Source organism: Microcaecilia unicolor, chromosome 8, assembly GCF_901765095.1.
Source record: "Microcaecilia unicolor chromosome 8, aMicUni1.1, whole genome shotgun sequence".
NCBI classification, from domain to species: domain Eukaryota; kingdom Metazoa; phylum Chordata; class Amphibia; order Gymnophiona; family Siphonopidae; genus Microcaecilia; species Microcaecilia unicolor.
In genome coordinates, this window is record NC_044038.1 from 60,982,092 (window position 1) to 61,008,898 (window position 26,807).

At 48.1% G+C, this 26,807-nt stretch overlaps 1 protein-coding gene across 1 annotated transcript in view; it reads right to left on the reverse strand.

The window, feature by feature from the left end:
* Positions 1 to 1,659: 1,659 nt before the first annotated feature.
* Positions 1,660 to 26,807, reverse strand: part of LOC115476253 (glucagon receptor-like) — a 93,025-nt gene continuing 67,877 nt past the window's right edge. Inside the window, exons 10-14 of the mRNA XM_030212527.1 lie at positions 23,541 to 23,610; positions 10,191 to 10,279; positions 7,658 to 7,796; positions 5,277 to 5,318; positions 1,660 to 1,787 (exon numbers count right to left, since the gene is read on the reverse strand). Coding sequence (XP_030068387.1) covers positions 1,719 to 1,787; positions 5,277 to 5,318; positions 7,658 to 7,796; positions 10,191 to 10,279; positions 23,541 to 23,610 — 409 coding nt within the window. The 3' untranslated portion in view covers positions 1,660 to 1,718. The remainder of the gene's footprint in view (positions 1,788 to 5,276; positions 5,319 to 7,657; positions 7,797 to 10,190; positions 10,280 to 23,540; positions 23,611 to 26,807) is intronic.

A 26,807-nucleotide genomic window follows, 5' to 3' on the forward strand; every position in this document is an offset into this window, starting at 1 on the left:
ACTAGCAAAGGACTTTGCTAGTGAAGTTTCCGATTGGAGGGGCTGCCGTGGACGTCACCCATCAGTGAGAACAATCAGCCTGCTGTCCTCGGAGAATACCTTCTACAGGTATGTAGCATTCGCTTTCTAGCACTACCATCTTGCCTACATCTTTCTCGGTGAAGACTGAAGCAAAGAATTCATTTAATCTTTGCACTGTGGCCTTGTCATCCTTAAGTGCCCCTTTTACCCCTCGGTCATCTAGCAGTGCAACTGATTCTTTTACTGACTTCTTGCTTCTAATATTCCTAAAAAAGGTTTTACTATATATTTTTGCCTCCAATGCAATCTTCTTTTCAAAGTCTCTTTGCCTTCTTTATCAGCTCTTTTCATTTGACTTGCCATTCCTTATGCTGTTTCCTATTATTTTCAGTTGAATCCTTCCGTTTTCTGAAGGATTTTCTTTTAGCTCTAATAGCTTCCTTCATCTCACTTTTTAACCTTGCCGGCTGTTGTTTTGCCTTCCTTCCTCCTTTTTTTTAATACCTGGAATATATCCGGTCTGGGCTTCCAGAGTGGTATTTTTGAATAGCATCCATATCCGGTGTAAATTTTTGACCTTTGTAGCTGCTCCTTTTAAGTTTTGTTTTTTGTGTGTTTTGAAAGTTAAATACTAACATTGGATTTCCTATGTGTACTTACTCTAGAAATTATATCAAATCTGATCATGTTATAATCACTGTTACCAGTTGGCCCCAGCACCAGATCATGCGCTCCACTAAGGAAATCACCCATTATTAATGTGTTCCCCAGTTAGTTAGCCTCCTTAATTTATGACAACATTTCTGCATCTGCCTATTCATCCTGGCCAGGTGGACGGCAGTACAATCCTATCATTACCTTTATCCCCTTTACACATGGAATTTCTATCCATAGGTATTCTAAGATGTGTTTGGGCCCTGATGAATTTTTAAGTCTATTCAATTCAAGCCCCTCCATAACATATTTATTTATTTATGGTTCATTTATACCCCACATTTTCAGGCACAATGTGGCATATAATGCTACCCCTCCACTAATTCGATCCACTCTATCATCGTGATATAATTTGTACCCTGGTATGACAGCATCCCATTGGTTATCTTTCTTCCACTAGGTCTCAGAGATGCCTTTTCATTTAGTGCAATATATTCTAACTCTCCCATCTTGTTTCTTAGGCTTCTGGCATTTGCATATAGTCATTTCAAACAATGTTTGTTCTATTACAATTTGTACAGCAGTTGACAGTGATAATTTACAATCTTTAAAATCTGTTTTCTCTTTATTTAAAGACACCTGGTCTACTATGGTTTTTCCACTAGAGGGTGCTCATTGTACTATTTGGATTGTAAAATGCATGCATGGAGGGAGGAGAGGCATGAGCTCATGTGGAGGTTATAGGAAGCTGGAGCTTTTCAGAGAGCCTCTGAACAGAACATAGGGCTCTGGCTCAGGGCAGGATCACATAGTTGATCAGTGACCAGATGCAGTGTCCTGCTAGTGGCATTCCTCTAGGATGCTGTGGATAGGCAGTTCTCACACCTGGATGCCTAGGCTGGGTTGCGTCTGCTTACTGCACATGGAATATGAGGATATCCAGAAAGGGTAAATCCAGCTTGGTCCCTGGAAAATAGTTAGTGTATGTGTGCTGCTGGGGCCAGCATTGGGCTTGCCGTGTGTTGTCTGTCGCAGTGACATCCTCACATGCAGCACAGTGCAGGCTGATCCATCTTCCACAGCTGCCATTTTTTCTTTATCTCTGACTTCACCTGCAAGAGAGAAGGTGAGAAAACAGCTGTGCTGGCTATGATATTTAGAGCACAACTTAATAAGGCTTCATTTTCCCATTTTATTCTCTGGGGGAAAAGCTTAGGGGATTGAGCCCTTCCCCAGGGATGTAGCCAAAATAGAGTAAAAGGATTGTAAGCAGTTTGAACAATTTGAAAGATTATCTTTTGACCAAATCATTAATATCAAACTATTACTAGAGAGGAGAATGCTCCAGAAAATAAATTATTCAAGCAAAACTTTCACACAACAAAGTGGTGTGAGATTGCTACCTGGGACGCCTATTCTGAAGGAACGAGTCCTGCATGCTTTTTAACCCATTTTTCTTTGTAGTTTTTGTTGGACATTTTTTCCCTTCCAGATTAGTTGCAGGTCAATGTCTACAAAACATTCATTGAAGTTACATGCCTGAGTGAAGGCCAAAAAAAGTGGGTGGTTTGGGGCTGTGGTTCCGTAATGGAATGCTTTCTGTTAATTTCCAATACACTAAGTGGCCGATGCACAAAGCTTACCAAGCTTGCAATGTTTACCAGTCTAAAGCAAACGTTATGTAGCGAGTATGCACAAAGGGGTTTTGCATGGCTCAAACCATCTGCCCTAGCAGCTACCGCAAATCCTATGTAAATGGATTACAATCAGCTTGCTCAGAAAGATGCACCTAACTTTAACGAGGTAGGTTTTATGTCAGCTCTGGAGTGGTTGGAGAGGAACCCACAGTAAAGGGGAACACAGGCAGATGCAAAGGCTGTCTGCTTGTGCTCCCTACCTTGCTGTACTTTCCACAGAAAAAATCTCTGGTGGTCCAGTGGACTGCCTCCCGACCACCCCCCAAGGCCCCCCCCCCCCTGAGCCAAAAATCCTTGGTGGTCCAGTGGACTGCCTCCCAACCCTCCCCCCACAACTCTAAACAACTCCATGATGGTCTAGTGACCTTCTCCCCTCCCTTCCCCTCCACATACCTTAGTGCGCTGGAGGCAAGAGAACAGGAGCAATGTCTCTCCCTCCTGCCTCTAGTCCCGGCCCTCTCAAAATGGGAGCACCAGCCCCTGCCTGGTGCATCCTGGAATACACCGGGCAGGGGTTAAATACCATATAAGAGAAAAAAAAACTCCTATATGGTGCTTAGCCCTTTCCAGTGCCCTCTTGCCTCCAGTGCTTTAAGGTATGTAGAGGGGAAGGGAGGGTCATTAGACTACCATTGAGTGTGAGAGGCTGAAGAGGGGACTCCAGTAGACCACCAATGGCTTTTTGTGGTGGAGGGGCGATCCACTGGACCACCAGGGATATTCTGGACATATATGGGAGGGCCACTAGACCATCATGGATTTTTTTGAGTTGCAGGGGGGCTCAAGAGAGGGTCTGCTGAACGCCATCAGACCCTGTCTTGAACTCTTACCCCTACCCCCACCCCCGGCGCAACTGTAAAAACTCTGTGGTGGTCTAGTGTCAAATACATTTGTCAGCTTTGAGTCACAAACAGCGACCAATGCACAAAGGGGAATTTGTGCATCTCATTTGCATGCCATCCCCTTTGTGCATCTGTTTGTGACTCATAGTTCTCCCATGGCACCTGTATTTAATGACTGCCTTTGTGCATCTGGCCCTAAGACTTGTAAATTAGCCTCCTTCATTCCTCCAGCTATTCAGGAATTGAGAATGAGCCCTATTACACATCCCATCTAATATTTACTGAAAATTCCTCCTGGTTTTCTTTGCTTGCTTCCCTTTAATGCCATGTACAACATGCAGGACATCAGAAACGGAAGGAAGCCTTTTGTGGGAAGAAGAGGACCTCGGCTGACCGGGGTTGGGGTCCCCTGCCAGCAAAGGTAGGCGACGGCGGGTTGGCTGCGGGAGGGGGGGTTGAGAGGGTCGTCAGCGGGGGGGGGGGGCAAAATTGGTGTTGGCATTGGCAATGGCAGGGGGATTGGCGGCGCTGGGGGGGGGGCTAAAATGTGCCCCCTCCCCTCGGGCTCTGGACCCCCCTCCCGCCGAAGTCTGGCTACGCCCCTGTCCCACACTAACCTGATGGTAACTGGGCAGCACTGCCCGAATACTGCCGGGTAAGCCCCCGGGACAAAAAAATTTTACGTCACACTGGAAATGGTGAGGGCAGCACTACCGCTGGCTCCAGTGGTGGACTGGCAGTAGTGCCGGATTGCAGTGGCGTAGCTGGGGGGGCCGATCCCCCAAACAGAGTTCTGTCAGTGCTGGCGCCTATTTTTTTCTCAATGTGTTGCATTGAAAATGTGCACCGGCGCTGGCGGAAGTCCACTTTTGCTCCCCCCGCGCCATCAACCTGGCCCCGCTTCTGCCAGATTGGTGCACCAACGCCACTGTGGCTCTACCACGGCATTGTAAAAGGGCCCTTTTGTGAGCAATCGGACTGTTGTAAATTTAAAGTCGGAGGTTTTATGTTTAAATGCTACTGGTTTTTTTTACAGTCATTAGACTATTCCAGAAGTTAAAAGGAGAGACTTTACAGAACCTGGCACATAAGGTTTTTCTTTATTAGATTATTGATTAGATCCTGATGCAGCAGCGATAAGAGAAAATTGCAAAACACTGGTTATCGTCAGTCATGGGGGACTTCTAAATTATGAAGCTTGCTCATAGGAGTTGGATGAAGCTGAGTCTGATAAGATAAGTGTGCACAAAATGAACTGTTTTATTGTGCATTGATGTTCAAGTGAAGAAGTTTGACAAGATTTGTGGGTATTTTGGTTTTCAGGCTTTCAAGTTGTAACAACACCAAAAATTGGAAGGTTTTTTTTTGCCTGTGATGAAGAGTGGATCCTTGTGATCAATACAGCTCTTTAGGTCAGTGCTGACCTGGAGCTCTTTGAGACTTTTCCTTCCTTTTTAGTTAAGTTTTTCTCTTTTGTTTTTTTAGTGGAATTATTTTTGTTTATTGTTCAAAATATAACATTCATACAACCTATTGTAGGCATGTCTAAATAAGCTCCTCTAGGAGAACTGGCTATTTAGTCCTACTCTTTGCTTCTTATCTTTTAAGCAGTTACCAGTTTATAGTAAAGCCTCACCACATATTCCATGACTTATTAATTTTTAGTCCCCTGCTATTTCAGTTCACAGACCCCCCACACAGAGCTCTGGTGGCGCATTCAGTCCTGCCATGCAGCACACATTATTATTCTAGTACTGAGCTCTACCAGACACTGCACCTCAATTCTGCCCTGCAGTGCCCCCTCTACTCCCATCCTCTTGTTGTGAATCTTTAGTGAGGTGGGTATTGCTCACTTCAAACTAGGGTAACACCTCCACTATTACTCTCCCTAATGAAGAGTCAGGGGGACAGGATCAATCTCCCTTCCTAGGGTTCACAGGGAGTTTAATCCTGGTTGCTGTTTCCTGAGAGAGTCAGCATCATACGTGAGTGTGTCATGTTTTGGGATTCTCTGAGTATGAAAGGCTTTTGGGTCAAATGAGAGGTGGCTGCAGCTTCTTACCTCCTTATTGGCAAAGCAGTAGAGCACAGCAACCAGGAACCCCTGAGAAGAGATGACACAAATCAGAGATCAGAACAAGGAGTGCTTCTGTCTGCAATTGATTTAGCTTGGGTGCTGTCAGACTGGACTGGCACTACAATTCAGACATCACTCAGGATCAGTTATTCCTTTAAACTCAGTTCTGTACCACAGACACTCCCCTTTTTAAATATTGGATCAGGCCCTGCCACCTCCCCTGCCATGTGATGAAAACTTTTCTGGCATCTTTCTCCAGCCACCCCAAGGTTCTACTCAATCTCTTTATTCCCTGTCACTCTGCCCTGCTGGTTGGCACCATTTTACTGTATGGACCGTGATGTGTGACTTCTAAACCGAGCCACAGTACAATTCTCAGATCACCATGTGCACTGAAAGGTAGTTACTCATTCAGTTTTACATTCAACAGGGGCCTTGAGGCATGGAGACAGGCCAAAATGGGAAATAAGATAGAAATATCTTCCGCCTCGACCGATATACTCATATCACCCCTCTCCTCAAGTCACTTCACTGGCTTCCGATCAGGTACCGCATACAGTTCAAGCTTCTCCTACTAACCTACAAATGCACTCGATCCGCAGCCCCTCCTTACCTCTCTACCCTCATCTCCCCTTACGTTCCTACCCGTAACCTCCGCCCTCAAGACAAATCCCTCCTTTCACTACCCTTCTCCACCACTGCCTCCAGGCTCCGCCCTTTCTGCCTCGCCTCACCCCATGCTTGGAACAAACTCCCTGAGCCCATACGCCAGTTCCCCTCCCTGCCCATCTTCAAATCATTGCTCAAAGCCCACCTCTTCAATGTCGCCTTCGGCACCTAACCACCACACCTCTACTCAGGAAATCTAGACTGCCCCAACTTGACATTTCGTCCTTTAGATTGTAAGCTCCTTTGAGCAGGGACCGTCTTTCTTTGTTAATTTGTACAGTGCTGCGTAACCCTAGTAGCGCTCTAGAAACGTTAAGTAGTAGTAAAATGGGAAATAAGATAGAAATAACCTGCTGGAATAACTGAGAAGGACATGACCCAGAGGTTAGAGCAATGAACAGAAAACCTCAAATCCTGCTTCTTGCACTGACACCCCATGTGGTCCATCTTAGGTATCCACTTACATTGCAAGATCTTTGGGGAAAAAATTAATTATAAACTGCCTTAAGCTAAAATTGGAAAGGTGGTCTATAAATTTACAAATGTATTTTATGTAGTGATGTAACAAAAGAATGAGAATTCTTTGCAATGTGAGTAGCCAGTAATGAGAGGAAGGAGTGGGATTCCATTTCAGGTAGTGATAATTATTTGCAGTGTAAGTAGCCAGTGATGGGAGCAGGGGCATAGTCAGACAGCCAAATTTGGGTGGGCTTGAGCCCAAAATGGATGGGCACAGAATTCAGTCCCTCCTGGCCCCCCTTCGCTCTGCTCTCTGCATTCTGCCTCTCCCCCTACCCTCAAGCAGAAAATATTAAATACCTGAGATGGTGGAAGATCTCCAAACTGCATCAGCTGAACATTTCCTCCTCAGGCAGCCAGTGCTCTTCCAAACAGCAGCTGGCAGCACTTGAGTTGACGCCGCTGCCAGTAGTCCGTACATGCTCAGTGCTTCTGCATGGGTGAAAATGGAGCATGTGCAGAAGGGCCGGTGTGTGGTGCCAGCTGCCATTTGGAAGAGCATTGGCTGCCTGAGGAGGAGGAAATCTTTAGTTGGTGGGGTTTAGGGGATTTCCCACCAGCCACAGCAAGAGTGCCACAATTTTGGGTGGGCCTGAGTCCAAATTGGGTGGGCTGTGGCCCACTCAGGCCCACCTGTAGCTACGCCACTGGATGGGAGGAAGAAATGGGCTTCCATTACAGGTAGTGAGAATTCTTTGCAGTGTGAGCTGCCAGTCATGGAAAGAGTCAAAACTAATAAAAATAGTAGAGGATACACAAGAAATGCAATATGTCACAATCTTATACGTGGGTAAGTCTCATATATGCTTGACGGCTAATGTCACTTCACTCCTCGGTGAACCTATTGCCGTACAATATTATAATCATAGACTCTTACCCTCCGACCTACCAATGCCTAAGTACTTTACTATTCATTTTTTATTTTTAACATTATGTGTAAAGGTTAGGCAATATGTTACTTATCTGAGCTTGTTTCTAATGGGTGTGCTCACAAACCCCATGGAAAGAGAGCATCTAAGATCAGCAATGGAAACAGTGATGCACAGGTTGGAACCCAGTGACACTCTGTTTCAGAAACTTCTCTCAGTAACTCACTGCCTGTGATGTCTGCCCCTAGGGCTTTGTATTGGACTGATCTCTTTTGCCATTTATTTGCACATGAGGAATACAATGCTCACCTGGAAGGAGTTAAGGAAGAGGGTAAAGAAGACTTTAATGTAGCGCAGGGTGCCTGTGGTTTTCTCATCTGTAGCAAAGATAAAAACTACCTCGTGGATCCCGAAGAGTGGAATCAGAGTCAGGGTGGCCTTGGCTAACCTTAAAAGTTAATAATAATCAGAATTTACTTATGTCACAGAGTCCAACTCACCTGAATACAAGTCACATGAAACACATGCAGCCATTGCTGGAATGGGTGAACATACATACTTGCATGATTTTTGACATCTTTTGAGGATGAAGGAACATTGTTATTAACATTACAATTGACAATTACAGACATAAGAAGAGGATGTAACTTGCCTAGAGTTACACAGACAGGATAGAGCTCAGAAAACTAACTCGCACTTCTGTGCTCTTTACCCTCTTCATGTCATAATGCCGTCTCCTTCTCCTCTGAACATTTCTATCCAATTTTCTCAGAACAGATAAAATAATAAACTCTCCTGAACACACGCATTCATCATTGGCAAGGATGTCACAGACAAATTAGAAATATTCAGCATTCACAGACCCAACACACAAACCACCAGGATTCTTTATCAGTCCAGACAGGCAGAGTCAACAAACTAAACAGATTTATTGTCACACTGGAACAATGAACAAAAAAAAATGTGCAATCAGCAAACAATAACAGGTAACTGAAATATGGATCAGTTATAGCACTAGCATACTTCCTAGAACTGGGGAGGTCAGGGCATATATCTGTTCATAGAGCTTCAGCAAAGAGATTTCTCTCTCTCTTCTCCTGGGCTGAAACTGAAGTAACAGCCAGCAACAACTGCTGGGTAATTTCAAACTCCAGGCCAATCAGAGCCCGGTCAGCATTTTTTAAAAGCCAGTCTCTGTCACTGAATTAGATGACACATATGTTTGTGAATCACCAGAGTATAACCATCATATATTGTCAAAAAACAAATTTGTAACTACTTAGAATGTAATTTTATGTGCTCACAACTGACCAAAACATTCAAATGTTCATTGGACAACATTGGATGTCAATCAGCTAAGTGCATCAATATTGTCCAATGAACATTTGAATGCTTTGGGTGATTGGTTATACAAACAATGTGCAATGATTATAAACATTGGGATATATAAGTTAGACCGTTAAGGTCTGTGAATGTCCCTTTAGAATATTATAAGCACATAAAATTACATTCTAAGTAGTTACAAATTTGTTTTTGACAATATATAGACACACAGACATACAAAGTACATACATACACACGGTTGCAGACACACAGATCATACACACAGATGTGTACACATACACACATGCATGCAGAATGGGTAGGAAATTATTTCATAGTTCAGCAAGCTTTTCCTACAATATAACCTACAAGTCCATATATGGCATTGGGCAAAACCTGGACTGGATCATCATTTTTGGGGTGAACTGTCAACCTAACAGCAGAGTGAAGAAAGCTAAGAAAGGAATGTTTCTCAATTGATTGTGGGCTGGGTACAAAGATCCTGACAATGATCCTCTTCCTGCCCCCTACATACCCTTCAGTGATCTATAAAGTCATATTGCATGAGAGAATAAATAAATAAAAGCATCTGAAGTGATGGAGGAACTTTCTCTTGACAAAGAGAAACTAATACCATGCTTGGAACTGCTGGTGAGGAAATGAGCAAGGTGTGTTCGGAAACCCGGACACAGGTGTCAGAATGGGCATTAGGGTAACTAGGATGCGTCCTTAGAGATGCCAAGTTACCCAGGTCCAGGCTGATGATTTTTTGACCAGTCCTAGCTTTGAACTTATATCTCAAAGCAGTGTGGGATTTGTAGTGCCTGATCTTGACCATTGAAATCAGTGCTGCAAGTCCTATAATGCACCATGATGGGGTGGTCAGAAATACAGAACTGTCTTGAAATCTCCAGCCTGGAACTGGGTAAATTGGCATCTCTGCATCCTGCAGGGGAAGAGCAGCAATGGACCAGCTGGAGGCCCTAAAGATTGCTCATGGTAAAATGGGGATATTCTATCAGAACTGAGACTTGTAATTCAGACCATGGTAATGCCTTGCAACACCTTTGGCTCTGATGCATCCACATCCTTTTATACCTATCAGCTCACTGCCGAAGCTGGACAATTTCTGATTTTAATGCCTTTTTTAGGCTTTGTGGAAATTGTACACCTGCCTGTTTCAGGAAAAAAAGATTTGAAACCCTTTTTAGACCTTGAAAAGTGAATTACAGGAAACAGGACTAATGTAAACCATTTTGGTTCTACCACAGAAAGGCAATATATCAAATCCATGACTCTCTCCCCTAAACAATCCAAGGGTCACAAGTTAGTCAAAGGCTGCTGAATCTGGATTGAGGCTTCTCTCTACCTCATTCCCGACCTGTGACAGGTTGATAAGGTTCAAAGGCGAAGGAATGAGTGCAATATAGCAAGTGTTATATCCCCAAGGATTCATGCAGCATATTGAGATCGTGAGCAGGGAGTGTCTCCCAGGGCTGCAGCAGCCCTACATGCTGACCGGAGCTTGTAGTCTGCATAGCCTTTCTGGTTGGCTCTCAGCTTAGACAAGATCACCTTCAGGATTCTCATGAAAATCACCAGATTGATCTGTAATAGAGCATAAGAGACCAAGAGTGAGAAATTAAAGGATCCATGGAGAAGAAAGGAAAAGAGAACCATAAAAGGAAGGAACAGAAAACCAAGGACAAGAAAGGAACATAATGAGAAAACAAAACGTAATGAACAGAAATAAAAGAAACATAAAACAATGTAAATTTTCTGTTACTGTAGTTTAAAAGAATGTTTCTGTTATGTGGATTTGATCATCAGTGCAAGCTTTCCTCACACACAATATGCTCTACTACAAGACAAGTACATTCTCCGAGGACAAGCAGGCTGCTTGTTCTCACGACTGGGTTGACGTCCGCGGCAGCCCCCACCAACCGGAAGAAGCTTCGCGGGACGGTCGGCACGCAGGGCACGCCCACCGCGCATGCGCGGCCGTCTTCCCGCCCGTGCGCGACCGCTCCCGCCAGTTACTTTTTTTCCGCGACTGGAGAGAGTTGTGCAATTGCCTCTCTCTCCGTTCAGCCGCCGGATTTTTCGACCGCGTTTACGCGGATCATTGCTTTGACCCGTTCGGTTCCTCTTTCTTTCTTTCTTTCTTCGTATTGTAAAAAAAAAAAAAAAAAAAGATTTTCGCGCGTGTGGAGCACGCGCTCCCCTTTTCCCTCGCTTCCAGCGGGGACGCCTCGTTGCGGCCTAGTGGCCGCTCGGTCGGCTAGTTTTTTCGTGGTGTGATTTTAGCCACCATTGCCGACTTTGACTTCGCCGACGCGATTTTTCCGTCGATGTCCTCGAAGGTCCCGAGTGGATTTAAAAAGTGTGGTCGCTGCGGCCGGCCGATCTCGCAGACCGACACCCACGCTTGGTGCCTCGGGCCGGAGCACAATCTCAAGTCGTGCGCGCTGTGTCTCGGTCTCCGGAAACGGACTCAGGTTGCGAGGCAAGTTCTGCGGGACCGTCTTTTTGGAACTTGCGCCGGCCCCTCGACGTCGACCTCGACGGCATCGGTATCGAAGGCCGGATCTTCGGTACCGGTATCGATGCCCGAGACATCGGCACCGATGGCAGCGACCCCAGGAGAACAGGTCCCGTCGGCCCGCCGGTCCGCCGGTGAGAGTGGGGTTGAGAGGCCGCGTGGGCTGTCGGCCCCGGTCACTCCCTCAGCTCGTGAGCCACGGGACCGAACCCTGTCGGACCCGGTACCTCGAGACCGAGGGGGATCGACCTCCTCCTCCTCCATGCCCTCCGGCGCCGGTGACGTGCACCGGAAAAAAGATAAGAAGCGCCGTCACCGGGAGCCCTCGGTGCACCCTGAAGGGGAGTCGACGCCGAAGCGTCATCGCAGAGAGGAGAGATCTCCGTCGGTGGTGGAGGTACCGACGCGTCGGGGTTCCGGCACCTCGGTGCCGTCTCCTGGCCCCCAGCAGCTTCTGGCACCGACACCCTTACCGGCCCCACCGCCTTTCCCGGCAGCGGGCCTGGACGAGTGCCTCAGAGCCATCCTTCCGGGGATCCTGGAAGGGCTGATGCGCCAGGCTGTGCCGGCGTCGGGGGTGCTTGCGCCCCCGGCGCCGATGACTGTGGCGCCGGCGAGCTCTAGCCCGGCGCCGGGGCTGTCGACACCGCCGCCGCTTGCGGTGCCGGTCTCGACCGCCACGCAGGTGGAGTCCCCGTCGACGTCGATGGAGGGAGCTCCGTCCCCGCCGGCGCGGGAGTCCACCGCTCGACGACACCGAGACCTCGGTGCCTCGACGTCGAGCCGGGCCCGGTACCGGACTCAGCTACATGAGCTAATGTCCGATACCGAGGATGAGGACTCGTGGGGGGAAGAGGAAGACCCGAGATATTTCTCCTCAGAGGAGTCTACGGGCCTTCCCTCGGACCCCACGCCGTCACCGGAGAGGAAGCTCTCACCTCCTGAGAGTCTCTCCTTTGCCTCCTTTGTGCGGGATATGTCTATAAGCATTCCCTTTCCCGTGGTCTCTGTGGAAGAGCCGAGGGCCGAGATGCTCGAGGTCCTCGACTATCCATCACCACCTAGAGAGTCCTCCACGGTACCGCTGCACAATGTCCTGAAGGAGACGCTGCTTCGGAACTGGGTGCGACCACTAACTAACCCCACCATTCCCAAGAAAGCAGAGTCCCAGTACAGGATCCACTCTGACCCAGAGCTCATGCGGCCCCAGTTGCCCCATGACTCAGCGGTCGTGGATTCTGCTCTCAAGAGGGCACGGAGTTCGAGGGATACCGCCTCGGCGCCCCCGGGGCGGGAGTCTCGCACTCTGGACTCATTTGGGAGGAAGGCCTACCAATCCTCCATGCTCGTGACCCGCATCCAATCTTACCTGCTCTATATGAGCATCCACATGCGGACCAATGTGCAACAGCTGGCGGACCTGGTCGATAAGCTCCCGCCAGAGCAGTCCAGGCCATATCAGGAGGTGGTCAGGCAGCTGAAGGCGTGCAGAAAGTTCCTGTCCAGGGGGATTTTGACACCTGTGACGTGGCATCTCGTGCTGCGGCCCAAGGTATAGTGATGCGCAGGCTCTCATGGCTGCGTGCCTCTGACCTGGACAACCGCACCCAGCAGAGACTGGCTGACGTCCCTTGCCGGGGGGATAATATTTTTGGCGAGAAGGTCGAGCAGATGGTTGACCAACTGCATCAGCGGGAAACCGCTCTCGACAAGCTCTCCCACCGGGCGCCTTCAGCACCCGCCCCCGCGGGCGGGCGTTTTTCCCGGGCTCGGCAGGCTGCACCCTATTCTTTTGCGAAGCGTAGGTACAACCAGCCGGCCCGAAGGCCTCGTCAGGCACAGGGACAGCCCCAGCGCGCTCGTTCCCGTCAACAGCGTGCGCCTAAGCAGCCCCCTGCGCCTCCACAGCAAAAGCCGGGGACGGGCTTTTGACTGGATCCACGGGAACATAGCCGCCCTACAAGTGTCCGTACCGGACGACCTGCCGGTCGGAGGGAGGTTAAAATTCTTTCACCAAAGGTGGCCTCTCATAACCTCCGACCAGTGGGTTCTCCAAATAGTGCGGTGCGGATACGCCCTGAATTTGACCTCCCTGCCTCCAAATTGTCCTCCGGGAGCTCAGTCTTTCAGCTCCCATCACAAGCAGGTACTTGCAGAGGAACTCTCCGCCCTTCTCAGCGCCAATGCGGTCGAGCCCGTACCACCCGGGCAGGAAGGGCAGGGATTCTATTCCAGGTACTTCCTTGTGGAAAAGAAAACAGGGGGGATGCGTCCCATCCTAGACCTGAGAGGCCTGAACAAATTCCTGGTCAAAGAAAAGTTCAGGATGCTTTCCTTGGGCACCCTTCTGCCAATGATTCAGAAAAACGATTGGCTATGTTCCCTGGATTTAAAGGACGCATACACTCACATCCCGATACTGCCAGCTCACAGACAGTATCTCAGATTCCGCCTGGGCGCACGGCACTTTCAGTATTGTGTGCTGCCCTTTGGGCTCGCCTCTGCCCCACGAGTGTTTACAAAGTGCCTCGTGGTGGTAGCGGCCTACCTACGCAAGCTGGGAGTGCACGTGTTCCCATATCTCGACGATTGGCTGGTCAAGAACACCTCGAAGGCAGGAGCCCTCCGGTCCATGCAGTGCACTATTCAACTTCTGGAGCTGCTGGGGTTTGTGATAAATTACCCAAAGTCCCATCTCCAGCCAACTCAGTCTCTGGAATTCATAGGAGCGCTGCTGAATTCCCAGACGGTTCAGGCCTACCTTCCCGAAGCGAGGGCCACCAATCTCTTGGCCCTGGCTTCGCAGACCAGAGCGTCTCAGCAGATCACAGCTCGGCAGATGTTGAGACTTCTGGGTCATATGGCCTCCACAGTTCATGTGACTCCCATGGCTCGTCTTCACATGAGATCTGCTCAATGGACCCTAGCTTCCCAGTGGTTCCAAGCCACCGGGAATCTAGAGGATGTCATCCGCCTCTCCACCAGTTGCCGCACTTCACTGCTCTGGTGGACCATACGGACCAATTTGACCCTGGGACGTCCATTCCAAATTCCGCAGCCCACGAAAGTGCTGACGACGGATGCATCCCGCCTGGGGTGGGGAGCCCATGTCGATGGGCTTCACACCCAGGGTCTGTGGTCCCTCCAGGAAAAGGATCTGCAGATCAACCTCCTGGAGCTCCGAGCGATCTGGAACGCACTGAAGGCTTTCAGAGATCGGCTGTCCTGCCAAATTATCCAAATTCGGACAGACAATCAGGTTGCAATGTATTACGTCAACAAGCAGGGGGGCACCGGATCTCGCCCCCTGTGTCAGGAAGCCGTCGGTATGTGGCGTTGGGCGTGTCGCTTCGGCATGCTTCTCCAAGCCACGTACCTGGCAGGCGTAAACAACAGTCTGGCCGACAGACTGAGCAGAGTCATGCAACCGCACGAGTAGTCGCTCCATTCCAGAGTGGTACGCAAGATCTTCCGAGAGTGGGGCACCCCCTCGGTGGATCTTTTCGCCTCTCAGACCAACCACAAGCTGCCTCTGTTCTGTTCCAGGCTTCAGACACACGGCAGGCTAGCGTCAGATGCCTTTCTCCTTCATTGGGGGACCGGCCTCCTGTATGCTTATCCTCCCATACCTTTGGTGGGGAAGACCTTACTGAAGCTCAAGCAAGACCGCGGCACCATGATTCTGATAGCGCCCTTTTGGCCCCGTCAGATCTGGTTCCCTCTTCTTCTGGAGTTGTCCTCCGAAGAACCGTGGAGATTGGAGTGTTTTCCGACTCTCATTTCGCAGAACGACGGAGCGTTGCTGCACCCCAACCTTCAATCCCTGGCTCTCACGGCCTGGATGTTGAGGGCGTAGACTTCGCTGCGTTGGGTCTGTCTGAGGGTGTCTCCCGGGTTTTGCTTGCCTCTAGGAAGGATTCCACTAAAAAGAGTTACTTTTTCAAGTGGAGGAGGTTTGTCGTTTGGTGTGAGAGCAAGGCCCTAGAACCTCGTTCTTGCCCTGCACAGAACCTGCTTGAATACCTTCTGCACTTATCAGAGTCTGGCCTCAAGACCAACTCAGTAAGGAATCACCTTAGTGCGATTAGTGCTTACCATTATCGTGTGGAAGGTAAAGCCATCTCTGGAGAGCCTTTAGTCGTTCGATTCATGAGAGGTTTGCTTTTGTCAAAGCCCCCTATCAAGCCTCCTACTGTGTCATGGGATCTCAACGTCGTCCTCACCCAGCTGATGAAACCTCCTTTTGAGCCACTGAATACCTGCCATCTGAAGTACTTGACCTGGAAGGTCATTTTCTTGGTGGCAGTTACTTCAGCTCGTAGGGTCAGTGAGCTTCAAGCCCTGGTAGCTCATGCTCCATATACCAAATTTCATCACAACAGAGTAGTGCTCCGCACCCACCCAAAGTTCCTGCCGAAGGTGGTGTCGGAGTTCCATCTTAACCAGTCAATTGTCTTGCCAACATTCTTCCCCAGGCCGCATACCCGCCCTGCTGAACGTCAGTTGCACACATTGGACTGCAAGAGAGCATTGGCCTTCTACTTGGAGCGGACACAGCCCAACAGACAGTCCGCCCAATTGTTTATTTCTTTCGACCCTAACAGGCTAGGGGTCGCTGTCGGGAAACGCACCATCTCCAATTGGCTAGCAGACTGCATTTCCTTCACTTACGCCCAGGCTGGGCTGACTCTTGAGGGTCATGTCACGGCTCATAGTGTCAGAGCCATGGCAGCGTCGGTGGCCCACTTGAAGTCAGCCACTATTGAAGAGATCTGCAAGGCTGCGACGTGGTCATCTGTCCACACATTCACATCTCATTACTGCCTCCAGCAGGATACCCGACGCGACAGTCGGTTCGGGCAGTCGGTGCTGCAGAATCTGTTTGGGGTGTAAATCCAACTCCACCCTCCAGGACCCGAATTTATTCTGGTCAGGCTGCACTCTCAGTTAGTTGTTCTTCGTAGGTCAATTTCTGTTGTTCCCTCGCCGTTGCGAGGTTCAATTGACCTGGGTTCTTGTTTTGAGTGAGCCTGAGAGCTAGGGATACCCCAGTCGTGAGAACAAGCAGCCTGCTTGTCCTCGGAGAAAGGGTATGATACATACCTGTAGCAGTTGTTCTCCGAGGACAGCAGGCTGATTGTTCTCACCTACCCTCCCTCCTCCCCTTTGGAGTTGTGTGTTTCATCTTTTGCTAGTCATTCAACTGGCGGGAGCGGTCGCGCACGGGCGGGAAGACGGCCGCGCATGCGCGGTGGGCGTGCCCTGCGTGCCGACCGTCCCGCGAAGCTTCTTCCGGTTGGTGGGGGCTGCCGCGGACGTCAACCCCAGTCGTGAGAACAATCAGCCTGCTGTCCTCGGAGAACAACTGCTACAGGTATGTATCATACCCTATATAAAAGCAGTGCGCACAGAACTTGCAACAATGGGGGCGGACCTAAGGGGAGAGATTGGAGTGCTGGGCAATCGCGTAGCAGAGGCAGAGAAGCGCCTAGACATAGGAGCCAACTTTTCAAAATTATTGGGTGTGCTAAGTCCAATGGAAATAACCCCTCCCTGGACACATACAAGGAATTTTCTCAATATTGGGGGTGCTCAAGCACCCACAACACCCACAGAGTCCGCTCCAATGCGCCTAGATGACCAAGCTGAAACTTTACATACTCTAGCCACGCAGGCTAAGGAAGCTAGGCAGGAAGCCCAACAGCTGTGGAATAAGTTCGAAGATCTGGAAAATAGGAGTCGGCAATGCAACATACGGTTCCATGGACTCCCAGATTCACCAGTGTATGCTGACTGCGAGATGGTCATACAAAAAATTGTGTGTGCCCTACTCACGGAAATACAGATTAATAAAGAACCCTCTGAGATCCAACTGGTGCGAGCTCATCGATCCCTGGGAGCCCCGAGGGCAAATAGTGACTTCAAACTGAAAGAGAAAATCATGCATGCCTCTTGGGTGGTGTCAGACTCTAAATGGGATTCATATCATATAGAATGTTACCAAGTCTTGGCAGCAACCACTTTAAAGAGGAGGGCTGAGCTCAAGCCCTTCACGCAATTTCTGCACTCCGAGGGAATCTGATACAGATGGGGCCACCCCTTTGAACTACGGTTCTATAAAGAGGGCAAATTACATCAAATACGGAAGCTAGAGGAGGCGGCAGAGATCTTTCCAGAGGGACCAACCAACAAAGAAGATAGCTCTGCACGGCAAATTGCAACACCAAAGATGGCTAAACCACGCTGACAAAGGGTGACGTCAGGCAAGGGTAGCCTTCAGTGCCAACACTCTGATTCTCACCTGAAAAGACTTGAAGATACAGCTAAGAAGTAAAGTAGTGCAAAGACAGCTATGGTGATTCCTATACTCAGGAACAATGGCTAAGGGTTGGCACTCTCAGGGTAGAGCTTAATAGAATGTCTAGCAAGGTATTTAATATGTTTGCATGTTAGGGCTATCAACCCATTTCAATGTTTCCTATAACAGGTGGTGTGTAAGCTAATATTACATTTCTATAACTGGGGTGGGGTCATTTCCTCCTAGGGCACCCTTATGCTGTTTTTACAGGTGTGCCTAATGGTTGGGAGGGTGTGGGGGAGATTTAAAGGTTGGGAGGGGGTAGAAGAATCATTAGCGGGAAGGGACTGATGACCGGAAGCTGGGGTACATCTGTGATTGTGAGCCACTGTCATAAAATGGCTGTAGGGAGAGGGAGTCCCATTATTCATACAAGATGAGTACTTTAAATTGTTTGACCCTTAATGTCAAGGGGCTGAACTCCCCGGCAAAACACCAGCTTATGTTTAGAGAAATACAGCGCCTAAAGGCGGATATCTCCTTTAGGGAAAGGGAAATGGGACTTGATATACCGCCTTTCTGAGGTTCTTGCAACTACATTCAAAGTGGTTTACATATATTCAGGTACTTATTTTGTACCAGGGGCAATGGAGGGTTTAGCGACTTGCCCAGAGTCACAAGGAGCTGCAGTGGGAATCAAACTCAGTTCCCCAGGATCAAAGTCCACTGCACTAACCACTAGGCTACTCCTCCCAGGAAACACACCCAAGAAACACACCTGCTCTCTGCCAGGGAGCATCTTTGCCATTGCGGTAGGCTCCCACAAATTTATTTTGCATCTAGCCACATGGACAAAAAAAAGAAATGAATCTTGATTGCACTGTCTCGCAGAAATCCCTGGCAGATAAAACACGTAATAAGGGATTGAGGGGGTCATTACTTGCTTCTGGTGGTGCAGGTGGGGGCAGAGACGTAGTCCCTATTAAATATATATGCTCCCAATGAACACCAGGGTGCCTTTTTTACAGAGCTATCAGCGGTCCTCTCTAAGCATATAGAGGGTACCCTGGGAGGCGACTTTAACCTTACTTTGCAGCCTGCATTGGACACCTCGGCTGGGGGGGGAGGGTGCGTTACTCTTAGTCAGATCGGTCCCAACTACACAAATTTATGGGAAAGTGGCAATTATTAGATCTATGGCGCCATATGAATCCACAGACCTGGGGCTATACTTACTATTCGGCGGTACATGACACCCAGTCACAAATAGATCTCTGGATCCCCTAATGTATTGCCCAGTATTGGAGACATACAAATTCACCCCAGAACATGGTCAGAACATGTGTCCGTTACGTTGGAGATGGATTTGGAGGTGCTGTCCTCTACGGCTCCCCAATGGCGTTTCAACGATGGGCTACTGGCGAACAGTGGAGTTCCTAGGGGGGGGGCGGTGGGTGTGGTCCGCCCCAGGTGAACGCCGCCGGGGGGGGGGGGGGTGCCGCGCGCGCCTGTCCTCCGTTGTTCCATGCTTTTTCTCTGCCCCGGAACAGGTTACTTCCCCGGCAGCGTGCACCCGGCGGGGGGGGAGGTTCCTTCGCGGGGGTGTCCTTTTGCCGGGGGGGGGGTCCGCGCTGCATCGGGGGGGCGCTGCACCCGGGGGGCGGGATGCATCGGCGATCCGCCACGGGTGCCAGCCCCCCTAGGAACGCCACTGCTGGCGAACCCCTTGGTGGTCTCTCGCTTACAGGCAGACATCAAAGAATACATAACGATTAATGATAATGGGGAGGTTTCCTCAGGGATACTGTGAGAGGGCCTTAAAGCAGTTATTAGAGGGAAGATAATAGCACTACAGATATATACCCGACGACAAGCAAGTGCTCAAACACAGAAAATACATGCTGAACTATCGACTCTTAATGCTCAGGCCAATCAGCAGCCAGTCTCACCCCACATTCGACATCGTATGCACGCACTCCGATTAGAGCTTCGGGAGCTGCAACTGGTAGAGATAGCTGAACATCTACAACGTGTTAGACAAACATATTTTTGAGTTTGGGAACAAGACCTCGAGACTCCTAGCATATAAATTGAAAAAGTGATCCATTAATACCTATATTCATTCAATACAGGACACTGAGGGGAGGCGATGCACAAAATTAGATGATATTAAGATAGTCTTCTTTAACTTCTATAATAAGCTATATCAGGCTGAGGAGTTATCGCAGACACAAGCGACTCAGGACTACCTCACACAGGCGGCACTCCCTAGACTATCTCAAGCAGAGGGGGACGCACTGTCGGCTCCAATCATGTCAGACGAGGTGGCATGGGCTATAAAGGACTTGCCTAATGGGAAAGCCCCTAGGCCGGATGGATTCACGAATAAATTTTATAAATGTTATAGCAAGTTAATAGAGCCACTCTTGGTCTGAGTCTTCAATGAGACTGAGTTCCAAACAGAGTTACCTCACACTTGGCGGCTTGGCGAACATTGTAGTCCTATTAAAGCCAGGAAAAGATCCGCAGTGTTGTGGATCTTACTGTCCAATCACATTACTGGGATCAGATTATAAAATATTTACAAAAATTGTAGCTTGACGACTACAAAGGGTGATGCCGAAACATATCAACCAAGCGGGCTTCATAATGGGTAGGCAAACATTCGCCAACATACATAGAGTGCTTCATTTGATCCATGAGGCGGGAACCACACGGCAGCCTATGCTAATGCTTTCCCTTGACGCAGAGAAGGCATTTGATCGGGTTCATTGGCCTTTCATGTTCTCGGTTCTAGGTCATATGGGCTTCTCGGGATGTTTTGTCTCGTGGCTCAAACTTTTATATACACATCCATTAGCCTCTCTGCAGATCAACGGCGCTAGCTCAGACTCGATCCCGCTGGGGTGAGGAACCCGGCAGGGGTGTACGCTGTCCCCACTGCTATTTGCATTGACCTTGGAACCGCTGGCCCAGACTATCCGACAGCATCCGAAAATACATGGACTCTCCTTGGGGGATGAGGTTCATGATAATGTTATTTGCAGATGATACATAGTAACATAGTAACATAGTAGATGACGGCAGAAAAAGACCTGCATGGTCCACCCAGTCTGCCCAACAAGATAAACTCACATGTGCCATTTTTTTGTGTATACCTTACCTTGATTTGTACCTGTCTTTTTCAGGGCACAGACCGTATAAGTCTGCCCAGCACTATCCCCGCCTCCCAACCACCAGCCCCGCCTCCCACCACCGGCTCTGGCACAGACCGTATAAGTCTGCCCAGCACTATCCCCACCTCCCAACCACCAGCCCTGCCTCCCACCACCGGCTAAGCTTCTGAGGATCCCTTCCTTCTGAGCAGGATTCCTTTATGTTTATCCCACGCATATTTGAATTCCGTTACCGTTTTCCTCTCCACCACCTCCCGCGGGAGGGCATTCCAAGCATCCACCACTCTCTCCGTGAAAAAATACTTCCTGACATTTTTGAGTCTGCTCCCCTTCAATCTCATTTCATGTCCTCTCGTTCTACCGCCTTCCCATCTTCGGAAAAGGTATGCGGATTCATACCTTTCAAATATTTGAACGTCTGTATCATATCACCCCTGTTTCTCCTTTCTTCCAGGGTATACATGTTGAGGTCAACAAGTCTCTCCTCATACGTCTTGTAACGCAAATCCCATACCATTCTCGTAGCTTTTCTTTGCACCGCTTCCATTTTTTTAATATCCTTCACAAGATATGGCCTCCAAAACTGAACACACTACTCCAGGTGGGACCTCACCAACGTCTTATACAGGGGTATTAAAACCTCTTTTCTTCTGCTGGTCACACCTCTCTCTATACAGCCTAGCAATCTTCTAGCTATGGCCACCGCCTTGCCACACTGTTTCGTCTTCTTCAGGTCCTCAGATACACTGATGTCCTCCTTACACTGACTGATCCCCAGGACTCACTGCCACAGGTGATACAGGGCCTACACCAATACGGACAGCTCTCAGGTTTTCAGGTAAATATGGCCAAGTCAGAGATAATGGGTCTTGGGTTGCCGAGTGGGGAGGTGCCTCCCTCCGACAGCAATATCCTTTTAGGTGGGCCACTTGCTCCCTTCGATATCTCGGCATCAACCTTACGCCTAAGTGATCAGATCTGTATAAGGCCAACTTCCCCTCCAAAATTCGGGAGTTATTCCTTGAGCTAGAGCGATGGCAAGGGCTAGAACTCTCATGGTTGGGAAGAGTGTCTGAAAAGATCCACCACCAGGTGGAAAACTCAAGCACCCCACGGGAGTGTCTGCCATAAAAATGATGATCTTACCAAAGATTTTGTATTTGTTTCTGGCATTACCGCTACCATTGCCCAAACAATTTTTTCACCACCTCAACCAGAAAGGTTTTGCTTACATATGGCAACATAAACCTCCAAAGGTACGAACTGATATCCTGTTTCAATCTAAGAAAAAAGGGGGTATGGGAGTCCCAAATTTTACCCTATATTTTCAAGCGGCACAATTGCGTGTGCTGGCGGAGTGGGGTGCTGACAGCACAAAACCCTGGCTTCAAATAGAAAAACACTGGATGGGAACAAGATGGTGGATTCCATATTGTGGGTACCCTGACATCAACTTTTTGCTTATATTGGACAGGCCCCTCCAGCAGTACGCTTTCCCTTACAAACCTGGTACGCTATACAACAGAAGCTTTACCCCGGTAGATTGAATTATAGACAAATGACAATAAGGACCACTCCAGGGTTTCCTCAGAGGATAATGTGTATAGAATATGGGAATGGAAGGGCATTATATCCTTGGGTCAAATTTGGGAGGAGGGGGTGATGGTGTCATTTGCTGTCCTCCAGGAGGAGTTTGGCCTACAACCATATAATTTGTTTCATTATAATTGGATACAAGATTATATGTATTGCCGAGCCAAGGAGGAGTTGGCTCTAGAAGACACAGCTTTGGAGAGTGCTCTTAGGGGAGGGTGTTACAAGGGATGTGTCCCGTTTATATGCTGCTCTGCTGTCACGCCACACACCTATATTGCGCTACATTCAACGCTGAGAGAGAGACCTGAAAACTAGTTATGAACCCAAGCGATGGGAGAGGGCTATGGGATACATGTTAAAGGTATCAGTTTCCAGCTCCCTGATTGAAAACAGTTATAAAATGTTATATCGCTGGTATTTTACACCAAATAGGATAGCAAAAATGTATGGTCAGGGGGTGGATCATTGTTGGAGGGGGTGTACAGAGGTGGGTGATATGTTCCATATCTGGTGGGCATGTCCCAAGGTACAGACCTACTGGACAGAATTACTCACTCAAGTCACAGGAGCGCACTACCCCATGGCAGCGGAGACTTGCCTCCTACACCTTTGTCCTGTAGGAGTCCACCTGACAGTGCACCGCCTGGCTTCAGTGTGGCTAGTGGCAGGGAAAATTACTTTGGCATCAGCTTTGAGGAGCCCCCTCCCGCCACCAGTGGTAAAGGTCATTCATAAAATGGACTATTTGTATCAAATGTCTAAAATGACTGCTATTCGAGCAGGACATATTACACAATTTTATAAACAATGGGACAAATATGTCACATGGAGATCTCAAGCTGGGATTGATCTGGATGCCCCCAGGCTGATAGTTACACCAATGTGATGTCTAGTGGGCTGATGTACTCCAGGGCTCATGAATGAAGGTCATCATTTGGATTACAGGACTCATAAGCTGAGAAGGGAGGAGAGGGGGGTGGGGGGATTTGATGGCATTGTTACTATTCAGTTGTTTCCACAATTGTATGATATGTGATAGCAGTTTGAATGTAAAACTTTAATAAAAATAATTGATGAAAAAAAAAAAAAGAAAACATATAAGGGAAAATTCCCAAAAATCTACTTAGGAAAATAAACCTAGAACTGGACACTATTCCAGTCTTTATATGAGAACAATGCTTCTCTTATTCCTAATAGCTTTTTGTGCATTTAGTTTGAAAATAATAATAAACCATATAAAATCCCAGAAGGTCTCACCAGAGACGCAAGGAGGATGGGAATGCGGATAATCCACCAGTAGGCCAAGTTTTCATTCAGAGCCCAACATCTGGAGAAGGGTACACAAGAAGTCAGATTCCAGTCAACAAAGGCCTGACAACAGGCACACAATCAATCTAATGGAGCTAAATCAACACCAAACAGATGTAATTATAATGTTTTTATTAATTTGATATGAGTCATAATCAGTGCAGAAAGAGGCAAAGATTGTTGAATTCTTTCTGTGCATCTATGAAAGTCTGAAAAAAGGGACAAAAATTGTTCAATTCCATGTGAGACTGAGAAAGTCTGAAAAGAGAGAATGATTATGAGTTTAATTCTATGTGTATACAATGTTAAAATGGTTGCTGGGTAAAATAATTTATAAAAGGCTATTATCTTGCTGTGAGAAGGTGAGAGAGAACTGTTCCTATATGATATTGACTATCCAGCTCATTTTTGAAAGAGAAGGGCGCCCATCTTCCTACACAAATCAGGAGATGGGCGTCCTTCTCTCAGGGCCAGCCAAATCGGCATAATCGAAAGCCGATTTTGGCTGCCCTCAACTGCTTTCCGTTGCGGGGATGCCCAAAGTTCAAGGGGGCGTGTCGCCAGTGTTCTGAAGGCGGGACAGGGGCGTGATTAAGAGATGGCCGTCCTCGGCCGATAATGGAAAAAGAAGGGCGTCCCTGATGAGCATTTGGCCAACTTTACTTGGTCCCTTTAGTTTCACAACCAAGCCTCGAAAAGGTGCCCGAACTGACCAGATGACCACCGGAGGGAATCGGGGACGACCTCCCCTTACTTCCTCAGTGGTCACCAGCCCTCTCCCACCCAAAAAAAGCAATTAAAAAAACATTTTTTGTCAGCATTCTATGCCAGTCTCAAATGTCATACCCAGCTCCATGACAGCAGGTCCCTGGAGCAGTTTTTAGTGGGTGCAGTGCACTTCAGACGGGCGGACCCAGGCCCATCTCTCCCCCACCTGTTACACTTGTGGTGGTAAATGTGAGCCCTCCAAAACCCACCCGAAACCCAGTGTACCCACATGTAGGTATCCCCCCCCTTCATTCCTAAGGGCTATGGTAGTGGTGTAGAGTTGGTAGTAGGTTTTGGGGGGAGGTTGGGGGACTGAGCACACAAGGTAAGGGAGCTATGCAGCTGGGAGCAATTTGTGATGTCCACTGCAGTGCCCCCTAGGGTGCCCGGTTGGTGTCCTGGCATGTGAGGGGGACCAGTGCCCTACGAATGTTAGCTCCTCCCATGACCAAAAGCCTTGAATTTGGTCGATTTTGAGATGGGCGTCCTCGGTTTGCATTATAGGCGAAAACCGAGGCCGCCCATCTCTAAGGTCGGCGGTCTCAACATTTAGGTCAACCTAAATGTTGAGATTTGGCCGGCCCCGACCGTATTATCGAAACGAAAGATGGACGCCCATCTTGTTTTGATAATACGGGTTGCCCTGCTCCTTTAAGGAGCCATCCTTAGAGATGGGCGCCCTTATAGATGGGCGCCCCATTTGATTATGCCCCTCCATGACAATTTAATCTTTATCTGCAATTTGACTGGTAACCAATGAAGCACCTTTAAGATTGAGGAAACATGATTCTACATGACACTTCAAGCCATAATCTTTGCTGCTAGATTTTGTACCCTTTGTAACTTCCCCAGGGACTTTTTAGGATCCAGATCTAGAGTTGACTCCTGGATGACAACACAATGAGTGACCCTCCCTCCTTGTGAGTTTCTTGGCATGATATAGGAGTGGTCTTCCATTGTCTTCTCCTAAGGTATTGAGGGTTAAGTGACTTGCCCAAAGCTACAAGGAGCAGCCATGGGATATGAATCTGGGCCTTCCAGTTCCCAGTCTTCTGATCTAACCATTAAGCTATTCCTCTGCTTCCTTTTTAAGGAAGCCCAACATAAATAGCATTGCAATTGCTCAAATGACTAAGGACTATTGACTGACTACAAATCCTGTGGGCAGAGGTACTGTTGAGAATTAAGGGGTCCCAAGCCCCCCCAAGAAGGCTTAAATGACCTTAATCTGACTCCATCTCTAAATAGCCCTAGAACTGGGGCAATCAGGGGGTTGTGAAGTTCTAAGAGGAGTTGCCACTGAGAGAGACGTTAGATCTAAGAGACCCGCATTAGTCCGCCTCTCAGCACTAGCAAGGAATAGATACCAGCCTTATGACAAACTGGATTTAGGTTACAAGTTATATAATGCAGCGAGTGATAGCCTGATACAGCAGAAGCATTTATACTTACAGCCTTTCATCATTAAGTTAAGCCCACAAATCATCATTTCGAATAAGGATTTTATTTGTACATCAGACTTTAATCAGGTACATTCAGCAGACAGATTCTGGGTACAACCGGACAGAGCTTCGCCGTCTGAGATAAGCGTTGGGGCGGATACCAAAGCTATGGCAAATTGTCCCCTCTTTTATACACAAACTCTCCATAGAAGTCAATGGTGAGATACCTAGCTCTCAATTTCTGAGATGATACTTTCCCACACAGTCTTATCAGCATGTTTTGAGAAGCTTTGAGATAACAGTTCCACATCTGTCTGTGTCGCAATACTTTTCACGCCATCTTAAGAACCCTGTATAACCTCTGTAGCCTTCTATACAAAACTAATAGACTCCATTTTGTTCATCTGATTTAAAGTGACAGTTGTACCTGTTTGTGTCAGAACTCATGGTTCAGACCTGCTTTTTACAGATATTTGGCCTAGTCAGTACTTTTTCAGTTATTTTAGCTGTTAAAGGTATGTAAATTGACCCATCATTATTCCAGTGGATGGATCCCAAGCGGGGACACATATTAACTTACAGGAAAGCAAGTCCTTGCGCAGCCAGTCATAGATTTTTAAACCTGGCTGGTATTTTTACAGCCTGAGTCCTAAAATCTGGCCTTCCCACCCTTCCGGTGGGCATCCAGTGAGGGTCTCTTGCTGTACTATAATTATACATTCCCCACTTGTCACCCCCTCTGAGGAGGGGTGACACAAAGCTCGTCAAGCTTGTCATCATCCATTCCAGAAGGTGGCAAGCTATCAAACGAGGGGACAAGTTTTGTTCTTATGGATTGCTAGCAGATATTATGCCAGACAGAAAACTTCATTCTTAGGTGGTATATTTCTGGGCATATGGAATTCCCTTTATATTACTCAACCCCTTGGGCCTTAATCTTGATATTACCCCTCTTGAGGCGTACTCAAACCTGTAGTGATAGAGGTTTTATGAATGGGACAAAACC